The sequence below is a fragment of the Lacerta agilis genome, chromosome 7 (assembly GCF_009819535.1).
Source record: "Lacerta agilis isolate rLacAgi1 chromosome 7, rLacAgi1.pri, whole genome shotgun sequence".
In the NCBI taxonomy this organism is placed as follows: domain Eukaryota; kingdom Metazoa; phylum Chordata; class Lepidosauria; order Squamata; family Lacertidae; genus Lacerta; species Lacerta agilis.
The window spans coordinates 56106418-56132056 of NC_046318.1; the positions used below are offsets into that span (position 1 = coordinate 56106418).

General features: G+C 39.4%; 1 protein-coding gene across 1 annotated transcript; it reads left to right on the plus strand.

Annotated features, from left to right (window-relative positions):
* Positions 1–283: 283 nt before the first annotated feature.
* CRISPLD1 (cysteine rich secretory protein LCCL domain containing 1) lies at positions 284–25639 on the plus strand. The gene is made up of 15 exons (XM_033155447.1): positions 284–489; positions 2118–2440; positions 12340–12458; positions 12609–12741; positions 13392–13507; positions 16596–16696; positions 18081–18233; positions 18331–18391; positions 18495–18561; positions 19200–19330; positions 20396–20439; positions 20533–20605; positions 21298–21373; positions 23634–23764; positions 25230–25639. Exons 2-15 carry the CDS (start codon positions 2183–2185, stop codon positions 25279–25281), a joined length of 1515 nt encoding a protein of 504 aa, XP_033011338.1. The 5' UTR covers positions 284–489; positions 2118–2182; the 3' UTR covers positions 25282–25639.

The following is a 25639-nucleotide window of genomic DNA, read 5'->3' on the forward strand; positions in this document are numbered from 1 at the left end:
CCTGACGTGGGCTGCTGCGGCATCCAGTCACCCAAAACGGGGTCAGGCCGGAGGTGGCTCTGGCCGGCGGGCGGGCGGGCGGGCGCGGTGAACGAGCAGGGCGGGCGCGTCCTGGTGGGTGTGGGCGCCCTCCGAGCTCGGGATAAAGGGCTGGTGGTGGCCAAGGAGGCGAAACAGAGCAGCGCCTCAGCTCCTCGGGCTCACCAGCGGCTGCCACTTGGAGGCGGGAGACCGTGCTCCGTCCGTGCCGCTGAGGGGGTGAAAGGCGGGAGGCCCCCACGTAGCCACAGCGCGGGAGAAGCAGGGAAGTGGCCGCGCTGAGGGGATAAGAAAAAAAAGGAGGGGGCGAGAAACTTGGACGAGCCAAAGTTTTCAGCAGGCGCCTGCTCGCTTCTCACAGGCCCCGAACTCGCCTTTCACCTCCTCCGTGGAATAGGAGCTGAGGGGAGAAGGCGTGTGCACAACCGAGAGACCCCAGAGAGGCCCGAGGTAAGAGCTTTGCTTCACACCGGCGAAGTGCCGCGCTCTCTCTTCTGCATCCCTGCCGGGAAATGAACTGCAGTTCTGCCGAAGCGCAACGGGGGGAGACGTGAAGGAACGAGCCGGCAACGCTTCTGCGTCTCTCTCTCTCTCTCTCCTCTCAGTCCCTCCTCACTCCCGCCCTCCTCGATAGAGATCAAGGTAGCCAGCGGGAAAGTCACGCTCGCAGGCAGGCAGGCAGGCGACCGAGTAGCGCGCGGGGCTGCTTGGCTCTCGGGAGAACAGCACGGACGGGGCAAAGGGAACTTTTTTGGGGGGGGGGGAGCGGCGGCGTGCAAAGGGTGGACTTCATCAAAGCTCATGGACCGTTGAACATCTAAAGGAGGATGAAGACCGAACGTGGCGTCTTGCAGGATTCCGAGCTGTGATTGTTTAGTATAAGGGCAACTAAAGTTTTCTTTTTAAAAGTTTATGAGATAAAGCGCTCCCCCCACCCACCCCTTCATGTGACAGAAACGCAGGAAGACCAGGGAGCCGGTCTGAATGGTTCGTAATGGGCAAAACCCCACACTCTTTAAGATGGCAATATGATGATAGGTGGGAGGAAGCAAATTACACACGGCACTGTCAATACTGTAATAAACGCGCTCTGTTTCTTGCCCACCTCCCCCCGCCCCCGATCATTTGCTTCACAGCTTTGAATGCAGGGGATGCTGAAGCGTTTATATGGTTGTGGCCCCTTTCCAAGCTAAGCAACCCTGTGTTGATATAAATTAAATGATGTGCCCTCAATTCATTTCTGTGAGAACTGCCCTTTCTGTTCAGGACATCTACTAGAATAATTTTTAAGAGTGTCAGCAATACTCCAAGGTGACTATTAATTGTAAGGTAGAGTAAATTTAGGCTGCAGCTTATAGATTTTGAAAACCTTATTACAATTTGTTGTTATGCTGGACGTTGAAAAGATTTTTAAAATGTGTGGCAAAGCCTTTTGGCCAGACTTGTGGCATGATTGAGCCAACACTAAGTACTTTTACATTTTGGTGGGAGAGTTAAGCACATTGATTTCAGTGAGAATCAATGAGATATGCAGCAGAGCCCTATGCACATTTACTCACAAGCAAGTACTTCAGTATTTGCTGGGACTTCTTCCCAAATAAATGAATTTAGGACATTTGGCTAGATTTTGCCTTTCATTTTGCATTTTAAATCTGACTCAGAAAGCTAGCTTTCTACATGATCTCTTGGATATCTTCTTATGTTTATTTAGGCTCATCATGCATCTTGAAGTTACAAAAATATTTTTAGATGAGCTTATGAGGGCAGAATTAATCTGTTAATTCTATGACTGCCTGTGCTTTCATGGAGAGAATGAGTTTCTTTCATGCAGGTTTGCAACTGTGCCTTCAAATAGATTTGTACAGCATCCTTCAGTTCATGATAATGAAGATAAATTATCATCTCATACATACAGTATAATTGTTGGGTGTCTGCATTAGTTGGCTTCTTAGACAGTCCCCTAGCTTCCACACTAGAACCCTCCTCTTTAAAACACAGTTTCACTTTTGTTGTTCACCAAATTAATTCCTAACTGTACCTTAGCTTCAGAATAACCTCACTCTCTTTTGCTTTTGCAGCAAGTCAACTTGGAAGAAGGCTTTATCTTGGAGTTAACCCAGAGGAGTTTTTGAAATCATTCATCATGAAGAGTGTAGTGGAAGACTGCTTCAGGGTAACTGCCTTGCTATTCATAGCTCAAGCAGTTTCAGCTATGGTACTCCCCAATGCAACACTATTTGAGGAGATGCTAGAAAAATACATGGACGAGGATGGTGAATGGTGGATCGCCAAGCAAAGAGGAAAAAGAGCTATCACTGACAGTGATATGCAAAGTATCTTGGATCTTCATAATAAATTACGGGGTCAGGTGTATCCACAAGCTTCCAATATGGAATATATGGTAAGGATGCATTGCTGCTGGTTTGCAGAAATAAATAAATAATGTAATAGTTTGCATCACTGAACAACAAAGAAATGTTAACTACTTGGCATTTGTATGTTTTTCAAAACTTGCTTCCTATTTAACTGTTTGTTTGTGATGTTACAATATTAATGAAGTAGGGGTGTTTTGTTTTGTTTTGGTGGACCCAACACTTTGTTCCATAAAGACTGAAAGGCTTCATCAATTCCAATTTTTAAAACTATTTAAGTTATTTTTAAGGAATGTCTTAAACTAAGGGCATAACCCAGCAGTTTTAAGTCATATTGAACTGAGTGGAGAAGACTTCTAGCAGGAAGTTAACTCTCCCATTGAAATCATGGGGACCTTGAACTGCTTAATTTCAGCTGACACACATAATGTTGGACAGTTCCCGAAAATTGCTGTGGGGGCCATGTGTGCCATACCTAAGATCACTTTGCAACCATCTGGAAAAGCAAGGGATAGGGGCACAACCAAGAGGGCCTCCAAAGCTGAGTTCAAAGCTCGGGCAAGGCAGTAGGGAGAGAGGTATCCTGGTTCCAAGTTCTTTAGAGCTCTATGTTAAAACAGTCTGGAACTTGGCCTGGTAGCTTACTGGCTGGCAGTAACCCTCATTCACCTTGGTAGAAAGTGCTGCTAGCCAAAATAGCCACTTGGGCTTCCAAGAACAAAGATGAATTACTCCCCAACTGAATACCTGTTCCTTTAGGGGGAGTACAATTTCATCCAGAAGTGGCACATTGCTGAACAACTTCCCCCTTGCCAGGATTCTGTTTCAGTTTATCAGCCTTCATCCAACCTGTTACTGCATCTTGATTCTGGTTCAGTACCTCCATGGCCTCATCTGATTCAAATGTAACAGAGAAATAAAGCTGAGTGTCATCAGCATATTGTGGACACTGTGCTTCAAACCTTTTAATGACCACTCTCAATGGCTTCAGATGATAAATAACATTGGAAACAGGACAGTCCCCAGTGGCACCCTATAACACAAGGGTCAGGGGGCTGAGGTGCAGTCATCCAATGCTTTTAAAATACCAGTTCTTCAGATAGGATTCAAACTACTACACTGTGCCTCAACTCCCACCTCACAGAGTAGGTCCAGGAGGATAACATGGCCAAGGGTATTCAAAGTCACTGAGAGGTCCAGCAAGAGTAACAAAGTTGTACTGTCCCATCTCCTGGTAAAGAATAACTATCAAAGTGACCAAGTGTGATTTAAGACCAGGATAAACCTGTGTTGAAATGGGTCTAGATAATCAATTTCTTCCAAGTATTCCCAAAGCTTGCCTGTCACCATGCTCTCAAGCCTAGGAAGGGAGAATCCGTGACCTGGCAGTAGTTATCAAAAAACTTCAGGGTTCAAGGTATGGGTTTTTTGTTTTTGTTTTAATTCAAATTAGCTGAATTATCTATGCTAGGATACTGCTGCGATATCAATAGTGGTGAGAACAGTTGGCATGATGAGCTCCCCTGCTGCCAAGCTAAGGCATGAGGGTGGCTATTACAATTTTCATATCATTGACATTTGGAAGAGTCGTATGTTACTAGAGTGGCATGGAAGTGGTTTCCTTCTCTCCTAACCTCATGCTGCTCTGGGAAAGTGTGTGGCTTGGCTGAATGGAAAAAAGGAATTGCCTTGGTGGTGTAGCCCACTGTTGTCTATTCTGACTGTCAGAGGAGAACTCTCCAGGGTCTTGGGCAGAGGTCTCTCATACCATCTGCTATCTGATACTTTTTAACTGAGCATGCCTGGGATTGGATTTCTTTCCAGTAGAGCATCTTTCTTTGATTTCCATGCCAGCTTAAATAAGATTGGCTTGGATGGAGATGAGAAAGAGGAAGAGGTGGCTGATTGTGTGTAGTCGGGGCTCTTCTGAGGCTCTGTAATAGAATGGGGATTGAGACATTCAGCTTAAAATCCATAGATCAGACACCAAGTGCTATTATGCAGGGTTTTGTTTTGTTTTTTAGTGGACATATACTGTATATCAGCCTATGAAACAATTTGAAAGGCACTTTACATGTTTTAGGCATTCAGATTTTAAGGGTATGCACAGGTTTTGTGGTGGATGACTTCAGAAACTGTTATTGCTTTTTATAGTCAAGTTTAATGTATTTTTAATATATATTTGTTACCATTACCACACCAAATAAACAGAGGAAAGCATTATAAATTGAAGAGCTTCCAGACAACGTCTGTTTTCTTCAGTGATCATAGTGCTCTGCATGTGACTTGAATACTGAAATGCTGGTTTGCTGTGTACTCTTGATAGATGTTGAAAGTGCCACAAGTCATGCTGATTGTTGCTACTCAAAATATAATATTAGACAGCATAGGGAACAGCAGTTGTTGTGCGAAACAATGTCTCTTCCATAAGGTACTTCCTGATATTGTAAACCGCCCTGTGATCCTCAGATTGAAGGGCAGTATAAAAATTTAATAAATAATTACAATAATTTGCTTCTTTGTTGGGACTACCTTCATTGAAGAAGCTAACACTTGGAAGTACTCTGTTATTCAAGCAGTATGATCAGTCATATTTGCTAATATTTTGTTGGGGTTCTATTATGCAGCCAAAGGTAGAGATGACACAAGTAGCAGAAAAGGGGAACTTGTACAAGTTTGATCACTTGCAATGAGTTGTAGATTGAGCAGCTATCAATAGGTACCCCTTGATTTGCACATTGAGTGTTCACTTCAGCAGTTGTCACCTTCTTCTCTTACTTCGCAAAGAGTCATTTGAATGTATTTGAGGCAAAATAAGGGGTGCCACCTCCCAGCATCCCCAGTGACAATTTCTTCTTACAAAAGGTGATAGCAAGAAAGCATGCCATGCTGAGGAGCTGGAGCTGCCACTCTTTCTTCTGCCCCAGGTAAGATGGGACAGGAGAAGAAGGAGGCGACAGAGGTGGGAACAATTCATGAGCACCCATGAATGATTTGTATGCCCTCACTTGGAACATGCACAAAGGATTTAGCCCCTTCAGGGTTAAATGAAGGTACACTTATGCACCTGTATTCAGTTGGTTAGAGGGTTACTGATGCTGTCAAAAGATTCATATAAAGCCTACAAAAAAACATTTATTTTTGAACAAATGAGAAAATTATTACTGAACACTGAAATTTACACAATCACTTATAACATTGTAACTCTCCAGCATTACATTTGTAAACAGGATAGCAGTGCCATTGTTTTTTGCAACACAAGTAATATGCTCTGTAAGCAACAAACTTTAATTTGATTCAGATAGAGCCTTTCTAGCTACAGTGTTGCCAGGGATATGGGTGGAACTGCAACTTGTTAAAATGTGACAATATGGCAGTGCTGAATTTATGAGCAAAGCTTGCTCCTTTCATGTATCTCTTAATTTGCAGAAAGTGGATGTACTTTCCAAAGGATAAATAGAATAAGTAAACTAATTACAGTCCCCACAAGATCCCTAGTTTATTAGAGTGCCACAATTCTACTTGTTCTTTTCAACATAAGTGCCATTGCTTTCTTGATGCAACTAAGAATTCCCTGGCTCCTGGCCATGTGCTACTGAGCACAATGTTTTGCACAATGTTTACTGGAGAGTAACAATAATGCATGGTTTTTACAAATTTCGTAGTGATTTGGTTTTCTCTAGGATGAAGGAAGATAAGCAACTGTAGCATCAAGTTACTTCCTTAAAAAGGCAGTGGTGATGTAACTAAACCAAACAATTAAAAAACCCCAGAACAGTTAGTACACTTTTGACTTCAGTTGATATTTTATTGCAGTAAGGAAGTAAAAGGTCAAGTAGAAACATGGAGTCAACATATTAGGATCTAGTAGAGTGGTTGAGACTATCCTTTACCTGCTGCAACATACTACACACAGGCTGCAACACATCTTTATGGTTGTAGTTTTGTTCACATTTTCATTATTTGACAATGAAAATGAAGTCCTGTAGCTGGAAAGGATTGAAAGGGAAAGGTGTCAGGGGCTTAAGGTGAATCTTATAAAATGCAGCAGAGAAGGCATGAAAAGGACCTCGGAGAAGGATGGGACACGTAACTGACAGAAGAAGGCATTGAAGAAACATGGAAGAAGACAAGAAAGTAACAAAGATCAAGCAAGAAGAAAGTAGGTAGGGTCAGCTGTGAGACTAGCAGAAATAATGAGGAAAGGGAAGAATGTAGGGAAGCCACAGGGGCTTAAGAAAAAGAAACAGATGAAGATGTGGCTAGAGAGAAAGGAGGAAAGGAAAAGTGAAAGAAGGAGGAGAGCTGGAGAAAGCAAGAGGTCATTGGAGATAAGTAGGGTGGTCAAGTGTCTCACGAGACCAGTCTTCCATTTGAAGGTGTGTCAAAGACAGTAATCTGTTCGAAAGACTTGTCCAGTCCAAGGACTCAGCTACATTTGTAAAGATAAAACACTTTATATGTGTTATAACACTGTGACACCAGATGGAGATGCGGAGTCCCGTCTTTCGCCAACAGAATTTCTCTGTATGATGTTTACAACACGTTTAACTGAATCACTTCTTTGATGTGTCTAGATCCAGCCCAAGACAGTCACAATTTCAGTTCAGGGGAATGCTGATGTGGCCTCACATGTTTCAGTAGCGAGTAATTATAAATTAGCATGGTCACTCTTTTTTGCTGATGTATTTCCTGTTTTTTGATGATGTGTTAGTTGCAAAAGCTACTGAGTAGGCAAGGGAAGTTGGTTCTAGCACTATTTATTTACTTAGTTGTGCCTCATCTTTCTATACATATTTACATTACTTTTCAGATATAATGAAGATTTAGAGCTGAGAGGAGTTGAAGGGAACCCCCCCCCAAAGGCCTGTTCTAAGGTTAAAAATACAGTATTATATGAGTATACTTAGAAGTAAGTCCTACTGATTTGGATTTACTGCCAGACAAACTGATATAGGATTGCAGTTTTAGTAATCCTATACTTACTTCTGAGTAGGCTTGTATAGGATTGAACTGGAAAAAAGGTTTCCAATATGCCTTCCTACTTATTTAAAACACTTTTCATATTTTTCTGCTTTCTTTTCTCTTCTCTGTATATTTATTTCATTTATTTATTTATTTATTTACAGCATCTGTACCCTGCTGTTCAGCCAGAGCAGCTAACATAAAATCAGTAGTTTCAGAGACACCTAATGAACACAATTCCCATTTTCAAGAACAGAGTACTATGGCCTGTGGGGTGTTTTAAGTGTTTGGTTTTCATAAGTAGAGCACTTAACCAAGAACCTAGCTAGAGTTTTCAAAGTGAAAATGCTTCCTCTCTAGCTTTCCACTTTCCTGCTTTACTTCAAAGCTTGGCGGAAGTGCTCCAGATTCCATGCCTTCACCCAGAGGCTATTGACATGGCATCAAAGGGCTGAGTAATGTCAACTTATCCACTTATTCTTATCTGGAACTTTTCATCAGCAGATTCTTGCCTTGTGAAAGTGGTCAAGAGGGCATGTAGGTAAATCTCTGCTGTGATACCCAAGGATGTGTAGTCTTGATGTAAAGTTTATCAAAGTGACAACAACAATTTTAAAACACAGGAGCTTTCTTTTATTTATCTTTCATTTTGTGCATTTATTTTCTGTTAGATTCGTTTTAGCAGCATTGAGGGCTGCAGGCTTTAAGTACATGTAATCAGTACACTAACCAAAATAAAATATCAAATCAAATGCACACACATATACATAGCTTAGCACAATCACCTGATGCATGTATATAAGAACAAATCAATGTTTCACCTCTGGAACTTCAGTCAGAGGTTAATTAAAGTGACATTTTAAAACTGATGGCAATGTGATTGTTTTCTATCCATTACAGTTACAAAATTAGACCTGAAAGTGTACGAACCATGCCATGCCTGGTGAGATTGCTGGAGGGGTGGAGTTTCAGTGCCCTTCATAGTTCTTGCCCCCTCTTCATGATTTTAGTGGCATAAATTACACAAAATAGTCAAAAGTGGGCATAGTTCCATAATTTGTATAATTCATGCAGCTTTCAACTTCTTTTTGGCATTCAATTTGGCTCATTTCCCCCCTTCAGAGTATACACACATCCATCAGTATAATGCAGATATGTTTTGGACAGTGTGTAATTTACTCAAAGTGGTAATTAATACTTTGTGTTGGGTCCAGAATTAAGTGCCTATGATAGTGCTGATGAAACATGTGGAGTGGGTGGGCGGAACTGATGAGAAAGGAGGAATCCCCGCAAAATGGGTGGAGACAACTTCAGCTAGTGGAACCAGGAGCTCTAAATATTTGTTTAACAAACATCCCTACTATTGGCATTTAGTTTGCAGCATTGTATGAGAAGTAGAGGTAATATATTTTTGAATAAGGAAGCTTCACATTGTTGTTTTTAAATAAAGTGAGAATGCCCCTGTATGTCAGTGATATGTACTCATGTCTGTATATATCTTTTCTAGCAAATGCACACAAAATTTAAGCCCATGACTCCATATTCAGCAAGAGATATTAATGGAGGCCTGCTTCTCTACCTACATCTCTTTAGCTGGATCTGGGCATCTAATTAAAGTGTGCTGCTTTGCTATGATATTTCCTATCCAGTTTTTGTATCCTTCTTTCACTTATTCATTGTGATTTGGTTTAAAGAATATAGTGGGTTTTATTTTAAAAGTAAAAAGCACCATACTGTACAGTGATATTTACTTTACGAGTCTACTCCTTATATTTAGAATGAATACTGCATTGAGGCTTTCTATCATGCCACAGTAAATGTTTACTTTTGTTGGTGCCAACTGTATGCATTACTGTCTTTACCAAGTCTGAATCTTAGCTCTTTTTAATTTACTTTACAGGTTTTCACATATTGCTTTGGAAAGGTTTTCTTTGTGTTCTGTATGCCACTCCAAAAGATTCTGTGATTCCTTGGCCCAGTTCAGATTTCACATTAAACCATGGATTAAAATAAACAATGGTTAAATCATGCAAATGCACAGTGTATTGCTGCACATTGCTCAAGTGTTTCTGGTGAGCTCTTTCTCCACTTATACTGCTGCTATGCTACAGATGACACAAGCTTACCATGCCATGTGAACTGGGCTTGTGGTACGTCAGGGATCATTTTAGTGAAAAAAGCACTGAGCTTGGATTCTGATGATACAAAAAGCCACATTTTAACTGTTCTGTCTGTGAAGTGAGGGAGGAGTGTAATGGAAACTTTTGAGCAGTGTGCATTATTAGCATGATGCTTGTTCACATTTAACCATAGTTTGTTTTAATGCGATGTGCATACCAAGCCTTAGTCTGAGACTCAGGATACTGATTAGAAGTTGCTTGTAGAAGCATTTCACAGTACAATTATGAAACCAAAATCAGTGACATTTCTGGTAAATTGTTCGAAGATTATTTTATAAGATAGTTGCATGTTTCTCAGGGTAAGGCATCTGTCTTGGGGGTTGGTCCTGAGGCAGCTGGAAATAGTATCCTTTTTTCACATTTTAATTCATATTCAAATCTGATGTACATACAGTATTCAAATCCCTGTGTAACTTTGTGTCTGTGTCATACTGATTTTTGTGAAAATAGGTGAAAATTCACAAACATGAAGGTGGTTGTATTGCCACATATGAACTTTAGCAAACTGAATAGAGCTTGAGGGTTTAGTATGGAAACGTGTATCTACTGATAACTATCAGTTATTGTACAATCATACTAATATAATTGCTTGGATGTTTGCCTGAAATTAGGCTATAATAGAGAACATCAATTATATATTAGAAACCTTTGCATGTCAGAATACTGTTTTGCAGCTAGTTCAATCTTTCCTTGCTACATTGGAATAATTTAATCACTGTAAATGGATTACAAATTAATTTTAACTTCGTAACGGTGATTATTTCTACATCAACAATGACCCAGGTCATACCTTGTGAAGAGATAAATTCCATATTATTTAGGTGCTATTTAATTGTATGGTTAATATTAAGTGGTATTTAACTTCAAAGTTTAAGAGGTCTGTATTTCCTTCCTTTTATAGACAATACAGTCCCATAACATTTGTGCCCACCTCAACATTAATCGAGGAGTTAGCTAGTGGAAATGCACTGAGCAACTGTGCATGGATCAGTACTCAGTGAACAAATACTGTACCTTATTTGCACCAAGCTCGTATGCAATGCATACGTTTCAACTACAGTAATGTTAAAGAAAATATACACTATTCTGCCTGCTTTTAACCATACAAAAGTAAGGTGGATACTTTGCCATGTGGGCAATGTAGAAAACAGAATATTATTCTAATTATTTTAAAAAGTATAAACCATTCAGGATGACTTTGAATAATCTATCCAAACTCAACAGTTCCTAAGGATGTATGTGTTCATCTGTCACAAGTGAACACAAGAAATGAAATGCTTCACCAAAGGCAGCTTTTGAAGTGCTTTGGACAGTTGCACTTCATTATTCACTGCAGAAAATGTATTCCAAGTAAAAATCCCACTTGATCACAAGTATTGCCTTACTTGCTGGAATATACTATAGAAAGATTACCAGTGGGATTCTCTATATATGTCCACTCAGAAGTATGCCCCATTAAGTCCAATGGGCCTTTCTGCCAGGTGGTTGCAATAAAGGTAAAGGAAAAGGGACCCCTGACCGTTAGGTCCAGTCGTGGACAATTCTGGGGTTGTGGCGCTTATCTCGCTTTATTGGTCGAGGGAGCTGGCATACAGCTACCGGGTCATGTGGCCAGCATGACTAAGCCACTTCTGGTGAACTAGAGCAGTGCACGGAAATGCTGTTTACCTTCCCACCAGAGCAGTATCTATTTATCTACTTGCACTTTGACGTGCTTTCGAACTGCTAGGTTGGCAGGAGCTGGGACCGAGCAGCGGGAGCTCACCCCGTCGCGGGGATTCGAATTGCCGACCTTCTGATTGGCAAGCCCTAGGCTCTGTGGTTTAACCCACAGTGCCATCCGTGTCGGTGGTTGCTATAGGATACCATTAATTATTACCAAAGTGGAAACATCTCCCAAAAAAGTATGTAGAACAGTGAAGGGGGATCTGTAGCTCATCAGATGTTGATAGACTACAACTCCCATCACTCCTGATAATGAATTGTGCTTGCTGGAACAGAAGGGAGTTGGAGTCCAGCAGTATCTGGAGGGTCACAGATTCCGAATCTCTGCTTTAGAGCAGCATTGTACAATTTGTTGAAGCATCGAATTTCTTGAATTTGTAAAAATCACTAGTTTAATTATAAAAAAAACCCTTATCACTTCACTGGGTCAAAGTCAGGCTCATTATACAGATGGGAGTTATGAACAGATTTGATTTGACATATGGACTGACTAATTATGAAATCTGGTGATACCACTAATTCCAGTTCAATCTGCTTCTCAGGTTAGCAACGGGCACAAAAGCTAATGGCAGCAAATGTGGCATTAACAATTTAGATGCTTGATAGTTGAAAAAATCTTTATAAGTAAACTAACCTTCTTGCAGTTTGGAATCTGGCAACCAATTCATGAGTCCAAACACAGATTATTGTGAAAATATAGAATCTTCAGGGGGTCCAATACATATATATGGAAAAATGTATGAAGAATATCTTGTGGCTTTTCATTCAGATGTCTCAGTTTAGGCCTTGATTATAAGAATGAACTTTTCACTCCAAAGTCTTGCTTGTTTCCTACTTTTTTGTAGGATAAATACGGTCAAGGACTCTTTTTTTGCTGTTTTTGACACATAATATTCTAGATTGTGCAACTTTAATTGCCAAATGAAGTCATATTTCACTGGGATAAGTGGCGTCATAGGTTGTTTGTTCATGTGCATCACAAAATGTCCCCTTTCATAAGCTTAAAACACTTTCAAACAATTGCATTTTCCCTTCTCTCCCCACCTCCTCAAATATAGACATGGGATGTAGAGCTGGAGAGATCAGCACAATCCTGGGCTGAGACATGTCTTTGGGAACATGGTCCTGCAAGTCTTCTTCCATCCATTGGACAGAACTTGGGAGCACACTGGGGAAGGTATAAATAAATATATTTTACACATTATTTCAAATAATGTAAAAAAAAAAGGTTCTCCTTAAAAATGTCATATGAACATTGTCTCTGTTGATAATTGCAGTGTCTGTTTGAATTATTTCTGAGTTTTGTTTGGTTCCTCTTTTTTTGTAGATATAGACCTCTAACATTTCATGTCCAAGCATGGTATGATGAAGTGAGAGACTTCAGCTATCCTTATCCTCAAGAATGCAACCCTCATTGCCCTTATAGATGCTCTGGTCCTGTATGTACCCATTATACACAGGTGGGTATGCATTATTCTTCCCAATATCAACACTGATATTTGAGAATTTTTTGCTTCGGATATAACACTAAGCCAGGGATTGTGTTTCTTTTCTTCCACTCACATATGGGCAAAGCAGGCAAAATTGGCCTGTTCACGGTAAAGCCATTAACTGTGGTATACCTTGACATGTGAACTGGCCCAGTGTGTCATGAATTCAGTTTAAAGAGACAAGTATAGAATTTAGTAATGAAACATTCAGAATTCATTTTAAGCAAGTTTTGTTTAAAGGGACACTGAATACAAGTGATATTATGTATGTATGTATGTATGTATGTATGTATATATCCATTCTGCTTTTAAGAGCAAAATAATTGCATTTTTATGCATGATCAAAGACCATAGCTGTATTGGGTTTTTTTGAGATCAACAGATGATGTAAATAAGTGGAATCCCATCAGAATCCACTCATACTAGCAAGAGATCTGCAGTATATATAGTTTCCTCGACTATTCAGTGTGTTAAAACTTTATATTAATTTTTCTTCTCTCTCTATGACTGCAGTACTGCCTGTATTTTTTTTTAAAAAGTTTTATGGATAGTATTATAATATTAATTTGTTTTTATTTGTGTCAGGCATTTAACTGCCTTTATTTCATTTTGTCCAATAGGTGGTATGGGCCACAAGTAGCAGAATAGGTTGTGCAGTTAATTTGTGCCATAACATGAATGTCTGGGGACAGATATGGCCCAAAGCCATTTACCTGGTGTGCAATTATTCTCCCAAGTAAGTATATATGACAGATTAAGAAGTTAGCTATGGTACATTGGTACACGGAGATAGGTATAAAAGAACCCCAGTGCCATTTTTTAAAAAACAGAAAACTATTGGGTTACTTTGGGAGGGTTAGAACCCATGGCCCATCAGATGTTGGACCAGATGTTCAGCCCTAGATTTGCCCCAGCCAAAGGCCAAATGGTTAGGAATGATGGGTGTTATAATCTAACATCTGCAGGACCAAAGATTAGTAGTCATCCCCGGACTACAGAAATGGTGGGGGGTGGGACTGCTTTATCATTTCCCCACACAAGCTGCTTTTTAATCTCATAAGGTACACATGGGTTTGTGACAATTTAACACCCTATTCCATATTCCCAATCCCTAAAGTTTCTTTTCTTTTAGCATTGGGGGGGGGGTCTGTTACATTTATAAATATATCAGCCACTGCCCATGTGGCTGGGTCATTAAAATATTACCCCAGCCACATGGAAGCTGGTCACAGAAAATGTGCCCTGTTACACATAATTAAACCTTGACACCTGTGTTTATTTAGAAAGGACAAAGGAACTTTTTAAATTAAGTTTTCAATTTTACATTTCAAAATAAACATTTTACAAACTTTAAAATATCCAATGACTTCTTCCATGGTTCATTTTATGTATCATACATTCCTGCATATTTTGCTGTAATCATTCACATCAGTTTTCCACTTTTATATCCATCAAAAATTATTTACTCTGTTGAATTTATCTTGGTGCTGCCAGCGTTTTCAGCTGTATACAGTTAGTTTCAAAAATGTTTTCTGCTCTTCTTTAAATATATGTTCTTCTTGTTCTCTTATTCTCTGTCTTAAATGTGCAAGTTCTGCATATTCTATCAATTTAAGTTGCCAATCCTCTTTAGTTGGGAGCTCATTCACTTTCCAGTTTGGGGCTAACAAAACACAGGCCAGAGCTGTTGCATACATAAATAACCTTTTGCATGCCCAGTCGCAGACCCCTTGTCCCCAGGAGCCAGGCCTGGAAAAATAAGACACAACAAAGCATAATTATGGGATTAAAATTAGGTCACAACTTTATTAAATTTCAGGTGTAGGAAACCTTGGCTTAGGCATTGGGCATGTATCCCTCTCAGCTCCCAGTTGGGGTCTGAGGCTAAGCAGGGACAGACAGGAATTATGGGGGACACTACAAAACATGTGTTTATGCAGCTGCCCCCCCACTCCTCCAGTTCTGGGAGTTTGACCATACACCAAGGAATCATGGTCAGTGACTCCCAGCATAAACCACTCTAGGGCCCTGCTAACAATCATTTTCAAATAATTCTCTTTCAATGAATAACATGCAGTAAATTTCAGGTCACTTTTCCAAAACTCACAGAGGTTAAGATCTATATTGTGTCCTATATCTATTGCCCAGTGTGTCATTGGAGCTTTACCTTGCTCGTCTTTTGTATCCCATTCTAATAAAAAAATTATGCATTTTAGACAGAAGTTTATCCTTATTTTGTAAGAGTTCTTTTTCAAATTGTGAGCTTTGGTCCAGAAATCCATTCTTTCTCATTTAAACATGTCATATATCTGGTGATATTGCAACCAATCCATAACTTGGCTCCTTAAGTAATCCATTCATTTCCGTTTGGGTCCCCTCCCCTGTAAAACCCAGCAGTTCCCTGTAAGTCACCCATTGTCTGCCCACGGACAAAGGAACTTTTAATCCATTAGATAACAGAGAAAAATCAGACTGAATTTTCTGTTTTGAGTTTCTGTAATGTGTTGCATTGTTTCTAGTGGAGCTTTGACCCAGTGCAATGGTAACACATTTTGCATTTTGCAAGCTCCAACCTAAATCTGTTTTAGTCCAAAATTACAACATTCCAAGCATTCTCGAAAATCTGCCAGCTCCATTTATATACACAATCTGCTCATTTCACAACAGATGATTAGAGGGGATTTGATTGGCAGCAGTTCACCTGCATTGTGGTAATTTTGCATGGTGTTAAATAAGGCTGCACTTGGCTACATTCTTCCTTGGCTTTGGATCAGCATGGGCAGAGCGGACCTATACTCCATATTTTTGAGGTTGGTGAGGGGAGGGAGATATACCGCTACTGTGTTAGCAGAATGATAGTCACATACTGTACCCAAAGGATTGGAGAAAAATAGCAAACACCACTTCTCCCTCCCAGACACCTCCATGGAAACACCACCAAAATATGCTAATGAGGGGCTGTGCCAGACAGGTGCATGCATGACAGACTTGGGGGGAGCCACTGAATTCAGGAAAATGATACCCCAATGCCCCCTTTCCACAAGGGCCATTGGCACGCGCACAGGCAGAATCAACCCCACTATTGTGAGTCCCCAAGGACACTTCCAAGCAAGGGTTTGAGTCCCCCTCGTGCAGCTCATGATCAGCATTTCAGAGCACAGCACACACAAAGAGAAGGAAAAAGACCCCACACAATGCTGTACCCACATAACTTTCTGGGCAGAAAGCCTGCATAAAACACACACAAAGACTATGCACCCCAATGTATCCTCTCTTCTGTTCTCATTAGGAAAAATAAAAATACCCCTCAGTTTGGCCAGTTATCAACCTCAGCCCTCATTTGTGAAATCAAGCAATTTATTCTGTACCTTCGGCTCTACCAGCAGGAAGGATAATCTTCTGAGCATGTTTCTGGGGATTAGCTATATATGTTGCAACTATAGATCACATTGTCCTACTTACCAAATGCATTAATTGTTCCTGTAGCTCAATAAAATACTATATCAAAAGCTTATTAAGGCCTGATAAGACATGTCTCTGCCCTCCCTGCCCTCAGACCATTTAGGGCAATGCTTTGGAAGCAAATCTACCATTTATGACGTCACCATAGCTATAGCTGTGCCACTTTTACGGCACCATCTAGGAGGTATGACTTGTGCCCCCTAAAAAGCTGTCCAGGTGAACCAACCACCCCAGTTGGGTGAGAGGAAGTTTCACAGTCACAAGTGCCTGTGTCCTTATTAGGTCAGTGATAGACCTATTAAACTGTGCAAAACAAAATATTTATCATGAATATATTTCACTAAATAGCATTTCTCCCCTAGGGGTAATTGGTGGGGGCATGCACCATACAAGCATGGTCGCCCATGTTCTGCATGTCCACCTAGTTTTGGAGGAGGCTGTAGAGAAAATCTTTGTTATAAAGGTGTGTATTCAGCAAATTAAATTGTATCTGCTGCCACTTTTCTTGGTATTCTAGGGAGAGGGCAGGGATCATTTGATTCCATGGGAATTCTATGTGTTGGTCAAAGGCTTGTTCATATTTTTTACTCCACATGAAGTGACTTGGATGGTCAGAAAAACATAATGAATATTTGGCTGTAACAATTTGTACCAAAAAGCTTTTGCAAATCGACACCTATTTCATTCCATCTTTTAAGAAAGACCAAAAATCATACAATGAATTCATTAACAGTGCAATCCTATATATGTCTATTCAGAAGTGACTCCTACTGGGCTTACTTTCAAGTCAGCAGGCATTGGATTGCAACCTAAATTTATCCTAATTCAGAACCTTCTGAACACAACAGAAGGCTTTTTCACACTTTCTATCTGGGGATAAAATGTAGCATACAGTGGTACCTTAGTTTGCATACGCCTTGGTTTGCATACGTTTTGGATTACAAACACGTCAAACCTGGAAGTGTGTGTTCCAGTTTGCAACCTTTTTTTGGATTACAACCCATTTTTTTTTGGATTGCAAACAAATTATTTTGGAGGCCCCATTGGTGAAAGTGCACCTTGGATTACCACCTGTTTTGGTTTACAAACGGACCTCTGGAACGGATGATGGTTGTAAACCAAGGTACCACTGTAATTGGAGTGCTGACCAACATGTACATATTAGAAAATGAGTAAAGAACTTCCCTGTGTAGAACTGTGCTTGAATAGGGTTTTCTCTGTGTAATCTGGAACGTTGGCTTTGCAAGCTTCCTGAGTGCATACAGCAGGCATGGGGAAGCTATAGCCCTCCAGATGTATTTGGACAACAATTCCCATCATACTTGGCCATTGGCCGGGGACAATGGGAGCTGGAGTCCAACAACATCTAAAGGGCCATAGGCTCTCCACCCCTCACTACTATAAATTGGCTCTCTACAGACATTGTAATGAACCACGTATATTGAGGAGAAGCCTGCACCTTCATTATCTCCAGATTGAAGAGGATAATTTCTCATTGTGTCAGTAGCTTTGCATCCTAATACATTTACTTTTGTTTGTAACCTTCACTTAGTGACATGATAGTAAAAGCAATTATCACAAGCCAGCCAGTATTAAACATTTTCAAGTCCCATTAATTGTAGTGAGAGATATTTACTCCCAGCAGGGCCTGGAGGTACTAAGTACTAAGCTGCATTTGTATGCACACAAGCTACATACAGTAGGACTTACTTCCAAGTAGACCTCCATCAGATTGCTTTGGCTTCCTCATGGCTAGTTGCAAGACATACTTGCTATTCCATTTCTGGTTCACAGGAATTGACTGTTGTTTAAAAAATGGCATTTGTTCCATTTGTTTGCTATAACAGAAGGTTCAGAAAGACGTTACTCTCCAGAGATGGAAACCAATGAGATTGAACGGCAGCAGTCACATGTTCAGGATTCATCACAAAATCGGTTAAGGTCACATGCAGCATCCGATGATGGTGACAGAAATGAAGTCATAAGCAAATTACAAATGTGTAAGTCAATTTCATTTTTATCATCGGTTTTATTTTGTTGTTGGTTTTTTCTAACACTGTGGTACACTGCAATAATAACGTCCACTTTCTCCCCCAGCTCAAATTGTTTCCTGTGAAGTACGGCTAAGGGACCAGTGCAAAGGAACAACTTGTAATAGGTAGGGCATCCTTCCAGTTTACCCAGAATCCCTGGGATTACATGCATTTTTAAATTTCATTGTTTTTGCCATTATTCTCAGATCAAACTATTTCCCCCTCTAGGTATGAATGTCCTGCTGGCTGTTTGGACAGCAGTGCCAAAGTAGTTGGAAGTGTACATTATGACATGGTAAAAATATTAAAATTAACACTCACTGTAGCACCATTTGATTACATTTTTTTTTAAATCTAGGAGGTTAGCTAATGCACACTATCATAGACGAAACATTATGTAAACAGAACTGAGTGAAAAGTAAGCTAAAATTGATAGAAATACCTGAGGATACCGGTAACTGTTTGGTGAGATTTTACTCATTATCTCATTTTGAGTTGGAGATTTAGTTAGCACCTCATGTACAGAATTCACAAGTATAGTCAGACATACTGGGTTGTATCCAGTGTCTTTCATATTTTCATATTATATGAGCTTAAAGCTGAAATAAAGTGATTGATTGATTTCATATTCAGAATAGACATGTTGAAATTGATGGACCTGATTAACTCAGGTCCATTGATTTCAGTAGGGCTATTCTGAGTAGAACTTAGTAGGACACAACCTAATATATCTGGTATCATTTGCTAACTCATCTTTGATAGCATAAAACTGTAAATGACTAATTGATGACTGACTTGTAGTGTGCCAGAATATGAGGAAAAACACAAGAGTTTGCTTTGGAATAGAGGTGCTCCTCCTTTTAGAAATGTCATGGGGAAAATAATTGTTCGGGTATGGATCTTAATTTCTGTTTCTGTGTTTTTCTATCTTAGCAATCAAGCATTTGCAGAGCTGCAATACATTATGGCATCCTAGATAATGATGGTGGCTGGGTTGACGTTACCAGGCAAGGAAGAAGAAATTATTTTATTAAATCCTATAGAAATGGAGTTCAGTCAATTGGGTGAGTAAAAATACAAATATTCAGCCAGAAATGTTGTATGTAGGTCTCAGGTTTTTAATATATTATCCTATAAGTGTATTATATATATATATATATATATATATATATATATATATATATATATATATATATATTCAAAACCAATGTAAATTCTGTTTTTCTGCCATATAAAGCTGCTTTTATACTCAAGCAATATATAAATGTTGTGAAATAAAAATATATACCCTGAACAGAGATTTTGTTTTACCATATAATACTTGTCACTGTTTACTGTTCTGTTGTAAGATAACATAGTACCTGTATCTATGAACTTTGAATACTAATCAGAAAATTTCTTCAGTAGTCATCTCAGTCTTTCTGAAATCCTCTGGTCTTTTGAAATAACCTGGCTGCCACTACATTCACCCCTCCAAAATTTCTGCATTATAATTTTTGCCATCTCCTGTTCAGTAAGTGGAACTTTAGGCTGGATGAACACTGTGTTCTTAAATGTTTAGCACTTAAATACATGTTTATGCAGCCTCTTTGAATTTATTTATTTATTTAGAAGCCTAAAGCTGCATTCTTATTCAAGCTTGGGTATGAGATGCATTGAAGTTAATGAAATCTACTTCAGAGAAGACATGTAAAGCACTACACTATAAGTTAGAAAGATGCTTGCAGAGTGGATTTCTACACCAGTGTTTTTCAACCTTTTTTGGGCAAAGGCACACTTGTTTCATGAAAAAAATCACGAGGCACACCACCATTAGAAAATGTTAAAAAAAATTAACTCTGTGCCTATATTGACTATATATAAAGTAATTCTCTTGAATTTTTCAGTTTTTCCCACGGCACACCAGGCAACATCTCGCGGCACACTAGTGTGCCGCGGAACAGTGGTTGAAAAACACTGTTCTACACAGCTGCAGAAGTATTCAAACAACATATTTTCCCTTTCGCTCAGTTATTAAAAATGTTTGTGGCAATTGTTTTATGATTTCCTTGTACATCACTTTGGAGAGCATACATAAAGCAAATATATGGATATTGGTAATAATAGCTACGTTTCTGTTTTTATTGTAGCAAATACCAGTCTGCGAATTCCTTCACAGTCTCTAAAGTGCCAGGTTAGCATTAATTTATATAATACAGTATTACTCATTCATTGATGTATATGTAATCTATTAACATTTATTTGAGTGTGCTTTTTAAAATTTCAGTGCAAGCTGTCACTTGTGAAACAACTGTGGAACAATTATGCCCATTTTACAAACCAGCCACACATTGCCCGAGGTAAGCTATTTAATTATGTCTGTTGTTTAATTGCCATTCCTATCACAATGCAGGGGAAAGGCTATTACAAACCATATGGTGATGTTGAACTAGAACTATTAGAGTCATTAGACTTCCTTATATATTGAGCTTCAGGTTGCTGGCATTATACTGAACCTTATGAATATAAGTTCATACACTGAGGGTGCAGATGGGGGCCACTATGCCAGTCCTGGAACAGGCATATTTTTCCCCCTTTCCATTAAAACATTTTTTATGGGGAGAAATGAAAAGGGAAATGAAAAGGAGCCTGGCAGATCTTTGGATTTGGCCATTTGCTCACCACAACCACTCCTTATGTTGACTAAGTCAGATTGCTCTGTAGTTGATACATACGTGGAACTCTGTGAGCCCCCATTCATAAAAATGCGCTTCCCCATTCACACAGTGAGTTCTGTGTGCACATTGAAGCATGTACAAGTACTATGAACTGATGGCAAAGCCAGAATTGATGGGAAATCTTCAAGCAGTCCATAGTGTAAAAAGCCCATATGACCAAGAGAACAGTACAAATAATAGAACAAAACAATGCATGGACATAAAACTGTTCCATTATGTGTGCTTTTCATTGGATGAAATGATCAAAAATTTGTTCTTTACATGTGAAAAAAGTTATAATTGTCTATGTTTTTATTTTATTTTCGATTTTCAAGGCTCTATTGTCCTCACAATTGCATGCAGGCAAATCCACACTATGCTCGAGTGATAGGATCAAGAATTTATTCTGATGTAAGTAAGATAACATATTTCTAAATCTGGAGTGTAAAATAATTGCATTTATACAATTATTTATTATTTATTTATACTAGCTTAGCAGGTGGGGAATTGAATCATTAAAAATATGTGGCTTCATTTCCAGTTTAGATCCATTGATATACATTGATTCTCTGATTTAATTTTTTAGTGCAAACAGACACTATATTCACAAAGCTGCTTGCTGTCTGTTTTAGCCACTTGAACCAATTGTGAACCAGTATAGATACATACAGTTCAGTTATATTCAGTTTCTTTCCAGTCACGGGATACTTTTACACATACCATATCCGTGTGGTAAACCCTAACAATTAAAACCTATTTCAGGATGCCACATGGCCGCAATACATATTTTGTGCTAGGAAAGATCTGAAATTGTCAAGAGGAATGTTGAACTGCAAACAGAAAGTAGACCACACAACACAAGCGGACTAAGAAAAGCCAAAGCAAGAAAGATTTCACTGACTGGCTCTTCTCCTCAGCTGACTGTGGCTCCATTCATACACTTACATGTCTCAGTTGCTGTTGGCATCTGTCTCCCTTGGGAGACAATGGGGGAGTGCGCCCTTGGGGGTAGAGCCAAACTGTTGGAAGGTTATACCACCTGCTGTGGCTCTAGAGACTGAAGTGGAAGTGACATGTTTTGTTGCAGCCGGGGCAGATGAAGGTGTCCAGTTGTGCTGCTGCAGATGCACCATGGCATTTCTTGTCTCTGTGCTCCTCCCAGCGGTAATTTCTACTCTGGTCATTGCTATGGATACATGACTTAACTGCCTGTCTCCAGGCACTGCGGTTGTCTGCAAGGGATTCCCACATGGTGGGATTGATGTTAGCAGACTTCATGTCACGTTTGCAGACATCTTTGTAACACAGAGTTGGTCTGTCAATTGGCCTGGTGCCGGAATCCAGCTCCCCATAGAGGATGTCCTTGGGGATCTTGCCATCTTCCATTCTGTGGACATGACCTTGCCAGTGTAGATATCACTGGAACAGGAGTTTCAGTAGTGACTGGCTATATCAGTACGCAGTACCCTCCAGATATTTTGGATTACAGCTTCCATCAGCTCCAGCCAATATGATAGAAGTTGTAGTCCAAACTATCCTGAGGGCATCATGTTGGGGAAGGAATGAGGCACAACTAGCAGTCATATAAGCTAGAAATGGTTGCTGCCAAATTCATGTTTCCATGGCTCACTTTTATTGCTTTTACCATCACTTGTTTGTTAGAAAATACTCTGGCAATATTGGTTTATTCAGTACTTGTCAAGTAATGATGAAAGCCAGAAATGTGATCATGCCCTTCTACAATATATATGCTGGTGACTGCAGTCGTGTACAATAGTATAGGGCGATTTCAACTATACTGACAATCTGATTGCCATTTGAATTATATACACCAGTGTTTTTCAACCACTGTTCCGTGGCACACTACTGTGCCGCGAGATGTTGACTGGTGTGCCGTGGGAAAAATTGAAAAATTCAAGAGAATTACTTTATATATAGTCAATATAGGCAGAGAGTTAATTTTTTAAACATTTTCTAATGGTGGTGTGCCTCGTGATTTTTTTCATGAAACAAGTGTGCCTTTGCCCAAAAAAGGTTGAAAAACACTGATATACACACATCTCTCCTTATATATTTGAGAGCACATTTATAACTTTCTACAGCAGAATAGGTAAAATTCCCAGGAATTCCATCTGTCATCAATAATAAATATCTATGTAAATAAAGGCTTGAAAGATCCTTTTATAAGTGTTTAACATGCCTTTGCAGACTGATTCTATGCTGTTGTAAGTATCTGGAATTTTGCTGAGTAGTGAAAGAAGGAAAATGATTAAGCAGCTCGGTATTCAGATTCTGTGACCTGTTAAATGCTGATGAATGCCAAAGGGTTCACAGCACAGCAATAAAGCAAGGCTTTGTAATACTATATGAAATGTTCATGCTAACTTTTAAAGTACTTTAGACAGTCTTATTTATGCATGGGGCTGTACTGCAACCAATATATATATAATTGCTTAGTAAAGTGTGTTAAATGCAAACTATGAGTTACCCAGTACCTTTCATAGTTACCAATGCATGGTCATTTCGTCTTTATTAAAACTACATTTTCCCCAAAGAAAATGATGGTGAATACCCTGGTGCTACATAAACCACATAAAAGAGAGAGAGAGATAAAAGTTCCATCACTTGATTTTTAATTTTTAAAAAAATCCTTCTATTTTAATTTTCTTAGGCATCTAGTATCTGCCGGACAGCTCTACATGCTGGAGTGATTCGGAATGAAGGAGGCTTTGTTGACGTTATGCCAGTAGATAAAAGAAGGATGTATACTGCTTCATTTCAAAATGGGATTTTTTCAGAAAGGTACAGAGCGTGACTTTGAAGACCAGTGTTTACTATCTACATGCACACACCTGCCATTCTCTGCAATCCTACATTAATCCTGCAATAGTTGTGTTCTGCTTAATGCTAATTAACCAGACGTGAGTTGTATAACAATGGCAATTGCCAGGGAGAAGCAGCACCATCAGAACTGCCTGTTTCCCGTAAGCTCAAATCATAACCCTAAAAGCTGCTTATGAATAAAAACAACTGCTTTGTTGTTGATCCAGTAGCAAATACCATAGTAGCTGATAAGAAAGTTCCATTGAGTTTCTTCAGGGTTTTCAGGTTTGCTTCTGCCTCGGTATACACGTTTATATCCACTATTTATCAGCAAAATCCTGTCAACATTAAGCATGTGAAATCTCATTTAATTCAGTGATAGAGTTGGCATTTAAAAGCAGAAGTGTTTCACTTTGACTGTATTGTGCCCTAATTATTTAGTGTAGGAAGCTAAGTTTTTTTACACAGGAGGATTTCAACCCCCAACTCCCCAAATCAGATGGGCAATAGCTGTTTACTGTAAATAATCACCTTCTTTAGATTGACACACACACACACACACACACACACACACACACACACATATGATGTGTAGAGGTATAGAGAAGATATATTTGGTGTCACGTAGAAATAAACAACAAAATAAGTTTTATTAAATTTGTAAAATTGCAAAAGAGCATGATAGAACTATCCCAATTCCCTAGTGTAGATGGCTTGAATGGTGGTGGTGGTTAGGATAGTGTGCAATTGCCTATCCATTGGATTTCATTGCTGGAGAGGAATCTACTGGTGGGGAGGCTCCGGCTCTGTGGGCAGAAGCCAGTAGGAAGCCCCTAAATGAGCTGGACCAGTGCCTTGTGGATTTCCCAAGGGATCCAATCTTTCTTCTCTCTGCTATGCCAGCCTTGTTTGGTAAATAGTAAATATAATGACAAAATCTGCAACCGCACCTTCTGCCCAGGCTGGCATGAGCTAGCTGGGCTCAGGATGTGGCAAACCTGGTGGCTTCCCAGACTGTGGACATTAGGCCTACTCTGCCTATGTCATAAAATGTGTGTCAGGATTTCTGACCCTAGTAGTTGTTTTTGATAGCGCTAAGCTATTGAATTGTATCATAATTTTACATGCTATCAGGCATGGGTCTGTAATAACCTTGAACACAAGAGTGTGTTTGTTTTTCTGTTTTTTGCTGGGAGGGTTGCACTTATTGAGAACTTGATGTTTTACTTCAGCAGACAGTATTGAGCATTTGGAAGTACAGATGGAAATACAGATAGAAATTTCTGAATGTCTATTTGCACATCTGATGGTGGGAGGACCAGGGCCTCTGCAGATGGCTTAAATGTATGGGTAGATTTATCTCTAGAATAAGTGCTTGGTGAGGTTGGGATCTTAAAATACAAACTAACCTATATGAAATGTTATTACTTTTCCCCTTCTGTAGTTTACAGAATCCTCCAGGAGGCAAGGCATTCAGAGTGTTTGCTGTGGTTTGAAGGTAACAAGTAAACTGTAAAAACAAAAGCTAAATACAGTGCTTGGAAGAAGAGAAAGAAAATGCCATCTAATTTCCTTCCTCAAGTTTGTATAAAGATGTAATATTGCTGTACAGAATATATTTACTGTTTTCTGACTGAAAAGGGGTTTAACTGCATGTAAATCTTAATGGGGGGAAATCTGTAAAGTTAAACATGGGAAAATGCATATGAAAAACTATGATGATAAATAACTTGTTTTGAATCCTGTGTTAAATATTGCTATATTTTCTTAGCATTTATTCCTATGCAATTCATTTGAAGCTCGTAAATGTTCCACAATTTAAAAACAAAACAAAACTGAATACATTATTATTAT